The 13,923-nt window shown below is 42.8% G+C and overlaps 1 protein-coding gene across 5 annotated transcripts in view; it reads right to left on the bottom strand.

The window, feature by feature from the left end:
• Positions 1-10,188, bottom strand: part of RGS7BP (regulator of G protein signaling 7 binding protein) — a 111,192-nt gene extending 101,004 nt beyond the window's left edge. For all 5 annotated transcript variants that reach the window (XM_088827725.1, XM_055422002.2, XM_055421998.2 and 2 more), the window contains exons 1-2: positions 10,024-10,188; positions 8,957-9,123 (exon numbers count right to left, since the gene is read on the bottom strand). In XM_088827725.1, the coding sequence (XP_088683851.1) occupies positions 8,957-9,123; positions 10,024-10,188 (332 nt within the window). The remainder of the gene's footprint in view (positions 1-8,956; positions 9,124-10,023) is intronic.
• Positions 10,189-13,923: the final 3,735 nt, after the last annotated feature.

The raw sequence follows: 13,923 nt of genomic DNA, 5'->3' as shown, positions 1-13,923 counted from the left end.
GGTGATGCATGTTAAAAAGTTGGATTTCCAGGCCTCCTTCCCTAGAACTTTGGTTCTGTCAGTCCAAGGGCACCCCACATGATTCTGAGGCAGGTTAATGCATGAATCCCATTTGAAGAAACACTGCTTTAGGCAATGGAGCATCTTTGAAAGTTTTAAAGCAAAGACGTGACAAGATCAGAGGAGGGTTTTAGCAGGATTAGTCTGGATCCAGCAAGAGACTGAAAAGGTGAGAGACTAATGGTGAGGAGACCAACTGGAATAGCTGATGGCTGGAGGGGGCTTGATTCTGAACTATGCGGGTGGCCACAACAATGGGGTGAAAAGAGATACAACAGATGTTGGAAAAGGTAAAACACCACAGGACTTAGTAACTGACAGAATACGACTATGGGAGACGTTGAGATACTTATTTTTAGTAACTGAAGAATATGCTAGGGATTTGATGCCTTCTGGGTTAGTATACAACACCCCCCGCCCCCGACCTTTGGCTCAAACTCAGCTAAATAGTTGTGAATTGTTAACTTACTATTTATCTATACCTGCAAATGTTAAGTTGGTTTTTGTTAACCTATTGTAGCTAGAGTTTTCCATTGGATTGGAAACTATTTGCTAAAGCAGCACTTCTTTTTAAAGGCTTAGACACATTATCCTAACAGGAATCTATTTCATAAATTTCAGTATTTATTTATAAGAATATATTATATGTGTATGAACAAGCAATATACATATATGTATATAGATGAGCAATTACATGTTTTTCAGGAAGTTTCACTGTTTTTTTAAAGTCTTGTCTTCTAGAGCAAAGGAAATAAAAGAACTGCCTGGTGGTTTAGTTACTGCTCCGGAGTTTGCTTTAGGTATCTTTTTGGATGAGACACATCTAAACTTTCAAGGGCCAAGTGTTTAAAGAATGGTTTTTAAAAAATAATCTCAATAGAAAATGGTTGTTTAACTACTCAACATAAAGTCACCAAATAGATGTTGCTGCTAAGTAGCTTCAGTTGTGTCCGACTCTGTGTGACCCCATAGACGGCAGTCCACTAGGCTCCCCCAACCCTAGGATTCTCCAGGCAAGAAACACTGGAGTGGGTTGCCATTTCCTTCTCCAATGCATGGAAGTGAAAAGTGAAAGTGAAGTTGCTCAGTCGTGTCCGACTCTTAGCGATCCCATGGACTGCAGCCTACCAGGCTCTTCTGTCCATGGGATTTTCCAGGCAAGAGTACTGGAGTGGGGTGATGTTAGGATGACATTTATCAAATAACCTGAAACATGATTACCTTCTGAGTAATTCTAAAATACACACTGCCCACTAATTTCTTATAAGAATGAACATCTATGCCTCAGAAATTGATCTTAAGTGTGTTCTTCAAGTCCTCTCATTTAAAAACCAACATATTGATTTTATAGTTACAAACAAGAAAAAATAAAGTAAAATATAATAGAAATATAAAATGTAAGCTAATGTATTTGCTGATTTTTTTTCTAAAGTCTGTATCAAGACACAGTTTTTTCCCTATTAAAGTTTAGTTGATTTTTAAATTGAAGTATATGACATAATGTCTTTTAAGAATAGACTTAAAACAACCAAGTAAACCTAATGAACAAATAAGGTGCACATTTCCTCATGAGCTTGGCACCCAGTATAAACATGAATTAAACACAGCCTTGCTCTCTTGTACTTCACAGAATAAATAATAAAGTGATGAGGAGTTTTCCTGAAGTTTGTATTAGATTTAATTTTCTCTCTAAATTGAAACATCTATTAGAAAGCTTTAACAAGGTAAAAGTCATTAGGTCTGTTCAAAAATAAAAAGGCTAAACCTCGATATGCAATGGGAGACATGTGTCTAGATTCCCTATCACACTTAGTTTGGTTAATAAGAATAACACTCTTCTTTAATTTGGTGTGAGTCGGTCGTTTGTCACTTGCTTCTGAGCACAGTATCAGTACCACTGAGAACCACCACCTACTCCCAGCCATGCAGATCAGAGGAAGAGAGCATCCTATATGTGGTCTGTCAGGTGCCTAATATTCGATGTATTAATTACTACTTCCCCCTAATATTCTTTTCTGCAGTTGATTTTGCTCCACCTTCAGACATCAGTAATTAAATCGGTTAGAGCAAAGTGCTAACCATACTGGGAATTCTTTGTGAACACATACATCCATTTCATACAAAAAACATTCTATTTCATGGTCACAAATCCCACCCCAATATGAGCTGCAGTGTTGCAAATGATAAAACGCTGGGTGCTGGGAAGTGCAAAAGTGTTGAGAAAGTATGCAGATTGTTGTTGTTTTCAGTCACTAAATCGGATCCGACTCTTTGTGACCCCATGGGCTGCAGCACATTAGATTCCTCTGTCCTCCACTATCTTTGCAGATAGTGTTGGGCAAAACTCCATCCCCACCAGGCAAAACAACCCAAAGTATGCATTCTACTGCAGATGGGGGAAGGAAATTTGCTGTGGGTTGAATTACCCTTCTGTGTCCGTACCCCTCCTCCCAAGTTCATATGTTGAAATCCTGACACCCAGGATCTCAGAATGTGACCTTATTTGGAAATACGTTGGTGTAGGTGCAATTAGTAAAGTTAGCATGAGGTCATACTAGTACAGTACAGTGGGCCCCAAGTTCAGTATTACTGATGTCTTATAAACAGGAAATTCGGGACACACGTACATACACACAGAGAACATCATGTGCAGTTGGAGGCAGACATACTTCAACAAGCCAAGAAACACCAAAGATTGCCAGCAAACCACTAGAAGCTAGGTAAAGAAACAGTCTTCACAGGGCACTAGCCTTGCCTTGATCTTGGGCCTCCAGTCCTGTGAGAAAAGAACTTTCCATAGTTTAAGCTATTCAGGTTGTGGTACTTTGTTACTAGAGTCCTAGAAAACTAACACTGAATTGTCATTGTCTTAGGTGGATAGCATATTCTTTTGGTGCAGATATAACTCACCTTTCACTCTCAGACCAGTGAGAGTTAAAAATTTAAAACCCAAGCATCTGTAATAGGAAGAAAACATAAAGGACAGTGTGGGTGACCTGGCATGACTACAAACTAGGCTTCTATTACTACACCCCAGGCCTCCTCTATAATGTGGATCAAGGAAAGCTGAGTGAGCTGCCTCCATAGTCACCAAACACCCCTTCTGCTCTCTCACCGAACACTCCTTCCGCTCTCCATCACCCCCCCCCCACCCCCCGTAATCGCTGCACCCTCAGGCAAAGAGCTGAAAGAAGCACCCTGACTGAGCTGCAGTTGTGTATTCTCCCTCTCCCATTTCAGTATCCTAGCAAAGAAGACCGGAAGTGGACACACAGGGAGACTGGAGAAACAGAGCAGGGAAGTCAAACAAGAATCAAGCACAACTAAAATAGACCAAAAAAAGAAGAAAAGACAGGAGGACAAGGAGGAAAACATAGGCCTGGCCGGTCAGGAAAACAATTGCTGAAGGGAAAAACCTAAAATCTGTGGATATGAACCCCTAGGATAATCATTATATTATTCCTGGAAGCCATTAGGAGATTAAGATTCTTCTTGTGATCACAGTGTGTTCACATCCTAACATTATTTCTGGAATTCAATCATCAAACTTCTGGCATGTGCTTATTTTTTTTTTTTTAATAGCTCAGTTCTGTAAAGAAAATCTATGTGATTCTATATGAATTAACATAGAACACTAGAATGATAAAGCCAGATGACTCAGAAATCATTCAATTCAATTTTTGAGGTGTACAGAGAATTTAACAGTCTCGTTCAATGTCACACAGCTTATACCAGAGTTAGGCTAAAAGATTTTGTAAATATTATGATTTATGAAGAATCTAGGTTGATTTATATGAAGAACATAATCTTAAACCTAACTACTTTTGAACCTTCACATCTCCATAGTGTTTTTAACATATTAAAGAAGAGGTCTTTCGATAACTGTCTGGGAAATTTCAGCCTAGAAAGTTTTTCAGAACATAAAGTAAGAAGCCAAGGTAAACAAAAATTTATTCCAGCTGAAATATTTATTTGAAAACTATTTGATGGATACATTTTTTTATATAAATGTATCTGACCACCTGAATTTAAATGTTTTGTTAAAAATTACAGTAACACTAATATGAACTTAATACCAGCATTTGCTGGATGCTAGGCAGTCTTCTAAGTGTTTGATATATTTTACTTTACTCAATCCTCAGAATACTGTACGATTTGCTCCCATTATTCATCAGCCCTATTTTGCTGATTAAGAAATTGAGGCAGAGAGACAATATCTTTGCCCAAGGTCACACTGTTTGTGAGTAGTAAGGCTGAGATTTGAACAATGGCAGTCTCACTCCAAAGTCTATGTACTTAGTCACCACACCAGACTGCCATTTACCACCCTGTGAAGCAACTGGCATATCAGTTCACATGTATCCCTAGTAAGTAGTGAAGCCAGGATTTTAGCCAGGCTCAGATAGTAAAGAATCAGTCTGCAATGCAGGAGACCTGGATTCGATCTCTGGGTTGGGAGGATCTCCTGGAGGAGGGCATGGCAACCCACTCCAGTATTCTTGCCTAGAGAATCCCCATGGACAGAGAAGCCTGGCAGGCTTCAGTCCATGGGGTTGCAAACAGTCGGACATGGCTGAGTGACTGATCACACAATCTGATTTAGAGTCAGTGCTCTTCCCTATGACGGCTATACTGCCTTTCATAGTAGCACACTCAAAGCTCGCTTTCACTCTCATCAGCAGCCACTAGCAGAAGGTTGTGGTGTGAAGACCCAGAGCAACATAGACACCATCTAAGCACATAGGACAAGGACTCCTAACCACCAACCCACCAGTCACAGCATAAACTAGAGGGTTTGCTAGAGGATATTGTCTCTTCTGGTCCTCCTAGCTCGTGCTCTTCTGTCTTCACTCTCAGGAGATGATGTGGTTGATGGAACAGACACTAGATGAGGGAGCATGAGACCTGGGTTGCATCCTTAGAGCAACCTGGGAAGGGCAGAGTGCCACTGCCAGGGTAGGTATCACCCAGCTGACTCCCCAAGTCCTCTCAACTAACCCAGGAGTAAGCACTTCAACTAGTTTACAAAGGAGGGAACTGAGATTCAGAGAGTTAAGTAATTCCATCAAGATCAGCAAATATGGTATTCAGCGCAGGTCTGCCTGACTATAAAATCCTCATACACAGTCAAATGACCAAGTTGCTTCTAAAGTCACTTTAAATCCTCCAAAACTCAGATTCTGCAAATATAAAGGGAGGATATTTTGCTAACTCAGTATTCTCTGTATCATGGAGCCCTAGGGATTCTTCAAAGGTGTCTCAGAAGTCATTTTTGGAAGGAAGTTCAAGGAGACGGGGCCCAGAAAGCCAGCTACTCCTGATGTGTGTACATATGCATACATGCATGCACACACTCACACATACACAGAAACACTGAGCAGGGCCCCTCTTAGCTTTAACACCTAGGACAAGATCAGCATGGCGAAGGTACAGTAAAGAAAGAAAAGGCTGTACCCAAACGTCTGCTTATCTAAATACAATTTGAGAAAGTGTTTCCCTTGTATCTGTGAAGAAGGCCTGCTTACCCAGGGCCAGCTAGTGAGAACCACACTCTGAATCTTCTTCTCTTGTGGTCACCATTCCTTGAGGACTTCAATTGGTCAAGGATAGAAGCGATATAGCATTTGTGGCTTAATTCTTTTTTTTTTATTTTTAACTTTTAACCCAAACTATATTTTATTTAGACATCATCCATTTTAAGAAACACTGTTTTATGTACCAATAAGAAAGAAAAGATGCTGCTGTTCAATATGATGATGCATGATCCATTGTAAAATAAATCGTAAATTCAGAGACAGTGAAATGTAAAAGACCTTAGGGATGGTAAAATTGGGGTTCTTGCAATGCCATGGGCTACCTGTGTGGCTTAATTCTAATTCTCTTCCTCCCTAATTATCTTGCCTCCTCTTTTCATCCTGTCCACCTTCGACCCTGTCTTCTTCTTCTGGCCCCAAAACCAGATGGTAGAGAGGTAAAGGAGGGGTCTGTGTTGATAAGATATGATTTAATTTAGTCCTTCAAGTCCTGCCTTTTCCCCACCTGTATTCCTCCCCAGAGAAACAAATTGGTGCTTAGATGATCACTATCAGGCAGGCATCTTGATGCATGGAGAGCCAAGCTTTACTTTGTCCCATCTCTGTAGCTCATATCCCTTTCACTAAAAGCTACATATGTAGAAAAGAATAAACCCAACGAAAGGCAAGTGTTAATCACGGTAACAGTGATCACACTTTTTTAAAAACACTTATTGAGGTATCCTTTACATACCATAAAATTCACTCATTGTAAGTGTGCAAGTCATTGATTTTCAGAAAACATACAGTTGACAACTATCACCCTAATTCAAATTTGGATCATTTCCATCACTCCCAAAGATACCTCAAGCTCATTTGCACTTCCTCTCTGTTCCCACCATAGGCAACCACTAATCTACTTTCTGTTTCTTATAGATTTGCTTTCTCTGAGCATTTCACTTAAACAGAATCGTATAATATGTGGTATTTTGTGACTGGCTTCTTTCATTTTATGTACTCTTTTGGAAGTTCATCTCTTGAGCATGTCTAAGTACTTTGTTCCTTTCTACCTGACATCTTTTTGAATGGCAGCATTATATGGAGGAAAGATGGTTTTCAGAAGCATGCAAACCTGGGGCCAGATTGAAGTACCATTTTTTAGTTCTGTGATTGGGCAATTTGCTCAACCTCCCTGAAACCAATTTGTTGAATAAAGATACTAATCCTTCCCTCAGAGGATTACTCTGTCAATTAAATGGATTGTACCAGCAGACAATGGGCACTCAAGAAATCTAGTCTTTCTGTCTACATTCCCCAGGAATCATTGCTTTTCTTACCCCTGCATCCAATTGTAAAGTGAATCCTTCAGCCTCCCTACCAACCTTCACAGGAAGCCTGAAACGAGAGCCTGCATAACCAGCAATATCAGGAACAGAATTCCACCTAGGGGAATCACATCCTTCATTAATGGGGTCCAGATGGTGATGGGTTTAAGGGATTTTCCTCAATTATCTTGCTGTCATTTTTCAGAAAGGTTAAACTCTATCTCATTATTTTAAGGAGGAAAATGTTTCAAATCCTACACCAGAACATTCAATAGAGTTGACCTTACTTTCAAGGCTCTAAGAACAACTGTTTTCCCACGAATCCTTATAAACCTGCCCCCAGTAACATTCCTCAAATAACATGTAAGCAAGGAGTGAAAGGCTATAATTCCCTGAATTAATAAAATTCACCTCAAATCCTCAAAACTTAACTGGTACCCAATAGTTGCAGACTCTTTCTTTCCTAAACCTTTAGAAGAAACTGAATTTCATGTGTGTAGCAGAATAGACTAAACTGACTTGTTCATTTCTGCAGTACACCTTATCTGATTAGAACATGTTCTCAATTTGAGGTCCAGCTCAAAGGAATCCTGGATATAAACCCACCATAAACTGTTAGACACACAGTTTACAAATATGCAGTTCCTTAGCTCTGAGCATAAAACTTCCTGTTCTAAACCTGTTTTTTCTTCCAAACGGTTGTTGCTTTGTAGACTTTAATCCACCATGATTCCCTTTTGTGATTCTGATTGTTTTTCTCTCTTCTTCTCTGATACTTTTCACAGCTGCATTTCCTCCCCCAAATCCTTAAACACTTAGATTCACTCACAGATTCACTTCTTGTTAAGTATAGTATGACAAACAAAACAGAAAAGGACAATAATTTTCAATACTTCTACTAAATAAAATAGGTTTGTAACATTTTATATGTCTTTCACTTCAAGGAGATTAGTAGAGTGTATCATTTTTCATCACATAAAATATAAACTAGTTGTCAAATGTAAACTAGTTACTGAGAGAGGTGACATACAGCTTTCTAATCTTTATATACCAGTAACTGTCACCATATATATTAATGGCACTAAAGATAAAATGATTCTTTCAAAAAAGTAAATTGGATATAATTCCTATAAGTGATTAATCTACAACATTAGCACAAGAGTCTAACCAGAACTTCTACTGTGATATAATCATACTGATAAAGACAAACATATAAAGGCTAAATCCAGACTGAATCAAACACTTAAATCAATGTACCTCCATAAAGATTCCTGTGTTTCCTTGCTCTTTGTACTTATCTGAAATAGGAACTGTTAACAAAATCCACAATTAAGTTTTCTCCCACTATTGAGAGATCAGGAGGAAGTGAGTGTAGTCTCAGGAGAGAAGTTTTCACTCACTGTCTTATCACCTAAAATAGGCATGAGAATCCATAAATGTGAAAAAAAGAATTAAAAATAATTGGGGGAGGGAGCAAAAGCAGCTTAAATTTAGTTAAATTTGTGAAGTTCCCCAATCTTGAAAAAGTTTTTCTCAAGTTCAAACTTCCCTTTCACACACTACAGTGAAGAGAGTAATTTATATCCAAGACTTTATTTTAGGGATCTTATTTTAAATGGTATCATAGGAATTTGACTCATGGTATAAATAGTTTAGTAAATCTGGGATTTAGCAAAGATTTTTGTGCAGTACATGTTTAGCAGCAGATGACAGAATAATCTTGAGGCATGATGATTTTACTTCACTTTGGTACAAAAACATCTTAAGCCTCAAATTCCAAAATGTGGCCAGCATATTGAAAGTTAACTTTGAAAAAAAAAAGACACTCAACGACCCAAATATTCACTATATATACAAAAATCACACAACTTTTGGATTATAATTTGGCCTATAGTTTGTTCATAGCTCTCTAGACAATCCTGATCTCAGAGTAATTGGTTAAAACCTCACATTTGCAGCAATCATCTCTGAGGCTTTGATCACTCTAAATATCCATTGTGTGCCAGCATTCACACATCATATACATGAATTACCAAATAACGCCAAAGAGGCTCCTACCCCGAAATGGCAGCAAGTTTTTGGTGTGCCTGGCGGGCCATTTCACAGCCTTTGGTTCTTGTCTTGTGCATTTCCGCCCGGAGAGAGGGGCAGCTGACCGAGACGTCCCCAATGGAAATGACCAATTCTCGGTACAGGGCCACTTGCGTGTTGAACTCCTGCACAAGCTGGAAAAGAAGCGAGTTTCTTTCATAAGACATTTATCAACAGAAAGTTTGCTATTTTTTCCTACCTAAACAGAGGCTTTCACTGACCCCTGAGCCACCTCAAATCTACTAAAGAGCCTACAGAGTGTTTAAAGACTGGGACACAAAGATTGTTCTCTTTGTCCAAGGCAAGTGTTTATTTTTCATCCCAAAGTCTGGTCATGGAAGTTCTATTTCCAGACCTACTTGCTCCCATCCGTTCAGACTCAAGTTTCTGACGATCGAGAGTATATTTGGAGAGCTACCATGCCACTCCCAGGTCACCAGAGAGTGATGCTGGCAACTCTCGCATAGAATGTTCCCCTCTACTAGAGCTGGGATGTGAATCTGAATTGGCCTGTGGATTTCCAAAGGCGGGTTGTATTAAGGCAGTCCGTTCACTTCCTGCCAGACCACTGAACGGTTCGGGCTCTGGTGTCTGACAGGAAGACCCGCCACAGCCTCTGCGCTGGAACCTTCGTCCCCGCCGCAGCGCCCTGTGCGTCCTGTTTGGGTTTGTTTGCTCCTGTCTCCCCACAATTCAGCACTCTTACCTTCCTAACCCCTCCCTCCCTGGTGAGCCGGCCGGTTCACCGCGTCTTTCGTATCTGCCATTCTCCGAGGGGTTAGAAGGATGACCTACAACCGCTGCCCCCAAGACTCTCTCCGCGGCACTTCTTGGCGGGTCCATGACGACCCGGTGTCACCCCGAATCTGGGGGACTGCAGATTTAAAAATAGTGCATATGCACGTGATCGGCATGGAGGAGATGAGGGTGGCGGAGTGGCTGGCACTCAGGCGAACGATTAACGGACACGATTCCCCCACATCTCCAAAGGGAAAAGAAAAAAAGGAAAAAAAGGAGACGCATTTTCCACCTACCATCTTGCAATCGTCCAGGGCTCGTTGGCTTTTGTGGGCGCTCTCGGAGCCGCTGCCCCTGCGCTCCCAGTCCCCGCTCTGCAGCGGGGGCTTGCTGATCTGGAAGATTGAGGAGCGGGTGGACCGGCTGGGGCGCTTTTTGCGCCCATTCGGTGCAGAACTCATGCATACACATCCACCAAGCCGAAGCCGCTGGTGCAGTGCGCCCCGGCGCGGGCGGCCCTGTCGTTGCCCTGCGAGCCGCCGCCGAGCAGCCGGAGCTGGGACCCGAGGCGCGGCGCTCACAGGGTTGGGGCTGGCTGCGCGGGTGGGTAACCTTCAGCTTGAAGGAGAGCCGGGGAAGCGCTGGCTGTGCAGTGCAGCATCGCTTCCACTAGCAGCGAGGAAGGGGCTCCGTCAAGTTCTGCTCAGCAACACTGCCGGCCCTGTCCCGGGAGCTGGGCGCTGGCGCGGGCTCGCACCGCTTTCCGCTCGGCATGGATCGCAAGGCTGGGCGAGAAAGAACACGCCGCCCGGCGGTTCCGAGTTTCCATTCAGATGGACAGTTTTCAAAAGCCTGCGCTGCCAGGTGGAGGGGGGCAGGGGTGGGGGTGCAGCGGGGAGAGTGTCGCTCTAGCTTCGGGTGTCTTCCCACGGCCACGTCGGCGGCGCTCCCCTCCCTCCCAGTCACCAGGCCTGGAAGGGCTGGCTGTCCCCGAAGCAGGCAATTGGTTCTAATCCGCTGTCTTGATCCCTCGTCTCCACGGGGCTCGCCTGTTTGAGGATCCCAAATGAATCCGTGGCGGGACTGGCAGACGCCGGGAATCAGTCCGGCTGACGTGGTTCGCGGCCCGGCGCATCGATAGGATGGGAATACTAATGTGATGCGTCCATACAACCCCCTTCCCCCTCTAGGGCTTATGCACTTATCCAATCAAATCCCCGGGAACATCAATTGCAATATTACTTCATCGGCTCTATTATTAGAAACGAAAAGTGTCATCAGAGTGGAGCACATTACCACATGCTGGGACCTAAACCCAGATTCCAGATCAACCAGTGTGGGCTTGAGGCCCTCGCCGTCAGAGACGCTCTGGGGCCACAGATGAGCAGAGCCCGACAAGGAGGAAGTGAGGTTTCTACCTCAGAAGGAAGATCTCTTGATAACAGTATTTTAAAATAGCTTTGTTTCCCTGGGGTTTGTTGTGTTTTTGTTTTTGTTCAGCATGTGCAGGGAGGGAAACAGGCGGGGGCAGAAGGCAAGAGGCCTTCCGTCAAACTGGTCCTCTTGCCATCCCATCCCATCTTAACTAGTGAAGTTCCTGGTCTTCCGTTCCAGAGGCTGGGTACACAGCTCTGAGAGTTTTCCAGAGGAGGTCTGAACAAGAGCCAACAGGCCTCCCTGGACACTGGAAAGGCTCAGTTCTCCTCTGTGGAACTCAGTGACCCAGAGGCCAAAGGAGGTGGCCCATGAAAGGGGGGCCCTGGAGTGAATTCCTTGGCCATTTAAGTTCATCCTTACCACTGACTTCCTAAGATTCTTCTGGAAGGAAGAGAGTTAGTGTGGGCATTCAACTCCAGTGCTCTGAGAATGCTTGTTCCCATGAACGGTTTGTTTGGAGTGGACAGATAAAGAAGTCTGTCACAGGGGAACTAGTTATGTGTTGAAAAACCTAATGAAGAACAAAAAGGAAGTTTCTAGTCACTCTCTTATGGGGTTATAGAGAGTATACAGAGAGGGAGAGCTGGAAATAGTCAGAAAGGCTAACACCCTAAGGAGACGTTTCTAGAATTTTTTTCTTTTCAGGATGGATAAACATAACAGGGTAGTGTAATAAGAAAGATATTTGTTTTTTGTCCTCAGTTCCTGATGCAGAGCTCTTAAAACTCTTGTTATTTCCTCAGTGATAAGGGTGATATGGGGCTTCCCAGGTGGGACTAGTGGTAAAAAATCCACCTGTCAACACAGGAGATCTAAAAGACGTGGGTTTGATCCCTTGATCAGGAAGATCCTCTGGAGAAGGAAATGGCAACCCACTCCAGGATTCTTGCCTGGAGAATTCCAGGGACAAGGAAACTGGTGGGCTACGGTCCATAGGGTGACAAAAAGTTAGACTTGACCGAAGTGCCTTAGCATACGTGCAAGGGTGATAAGAGCCCCTTGTCACCAGAAAAACCAAGCTTTGATTAGGCATTTGGAACTTTTAGCCCCATCTCCCAGCTTCCACAGAAGGGAGAGAGGCTGGAGACTGATTTAATCGAAAAGAGCCAATAGTGTAATCAATCTTGCCTACATAATGAAACCTCCATTAAAAACCCTAAACGATGGGGTTCAGGGAGCTTCTGGGTTGGTGAAGACATGGAGCTGCTGGGAGGGTGGCATACTCAGAGGGGGCATGGCATCGCCACCTCCCCACTCCCATGCTTTACATACCTTACCCTACACATCTCTTTCTGAGTCATAATCTTTATAATCAACTGGTAAGTAAAGTGCACTCCCAAGTGCTGTGAGTCATGCTACCAAATTATCAAATCTGAGAGGGGTTTGTGGGAACTTGAATTTGTAGCCAAGTTGGACAGAAGTTAACTGCTGCTAACTTGGGGTATTGAATTGTAGAGCACTCAGTTGATTTTGGAGAGTTGGAGAAATAGTGTTGAAAAAGAATCCACATATTTGGTTGGAGAGGAAAAAACCCTCACAGGGAATATCTGGATGGATATTCAGCTGCATTTGCATTAAGTCATGTCCGACTCTTTGAGAACTCATGGACTACAGCACTCCAGGCTCCTCTGTCCTCTACTTTCTCATGAGTTTGCTCAGATTCATGTCCACTGTGTCAGTGATGCTATCTAACCATCTTATTCTCTGCCGCCCCTTTTTACTTTTGTCTTCAATCTTTCCCATCATTACGGTCTTTTCCAATGAATCTACTTCACATTAGGTGGCCGAAGTATTGAGCTTTAGCAACAGTCCTTCCAGTCTTCACAAGAGATTGAAAATCAGTTTTCCCTAAGTTGAGGAGAGAAGCATCAGCCCCCACCCCAGACTTTGGTGTGCAGCAGCTGTCTTCTAGGTGTTTAGATGGGGTGTTTAGAGACCAGGGTGAAGGGGTTGCTTCTTGGCTGAGTCTCCACAAAGATAGGAAGATAAAGAGATTAACTCTTAGCCATCTCTGACTGTTCCTTGTGCCTCCCAGTCTCAATTTTCTCTTTACTTCCTGTGTGTAGTAAGGAGGGAGTGGAGAACACATTACAGGGTTTGGTGAAATTCTCTGGGACCTGATGAGTGGTTGGGATGCTGAAGGAAGGTACAAGGAGGTGAAGGAAGGATAGAAAATACTCATTTGTAAATTCAGTTTAGTTCAGTTCAGTTGCTCAGTCGTGTCCGACTCTTTGCGACCCCATGGACTGTAGCACACCAGGCTTCCCTGTCCATCACCAACTCTGGGAGCTTGCTCAAATTCATGTCCATCCAGTTGGTGATACAATCCAACCGTCTCATCCTCTGTTATCCCCTTCTCTTCCTGCCTTCAATCTTTCCCAGCATAAAGGTCTTTTCCAATGAGTCAGTTCTTCACATCAGGTGGCCAAAGTATTGGAGCTTTAGCCTTCAGCATCAGTCCTTCCAATGAATAGGCAAGACTGATTTCCTTTAGGATTGACTGATTTGATCTCCTTGTAGTCCAAGGGACTCTCAAGAGTCTTCTCCAATACCACAGTTCAAAAGCATCAATTCTGAAGCGCTCAGCTTTCTTTATGGTCCAACTCTCACATTCATACATGACTACTGGAAAAACCATAGCTTTGACTAAAGGGACATTTATCAGCAAAATGATATCTCTGCTTTTTAATATGCTGTCTAAGTTGGTCATGGCTTTTCTTCCGAGGAGCAAGCGTCTTTTAATTTCATGGCTGTGGTAA

This window comes from Moschus berezovskii, chromosome 18 (assembly GCF_049115385.1).
Source record: "Moschus berezovskii isolate FMDL1 chromosome 18, NW_MosBer_1.0, whole genome shotgun sequence".
Lineage (NCBI taxonomy): Eukaryota > Metazoa > Chordata > Mammalia > Artiodactyla > Moschidae > Moschus > Moschus berezovskii.
This window is presented reverse-complemented; position numbering and strand designations above follow the sequence as displayed.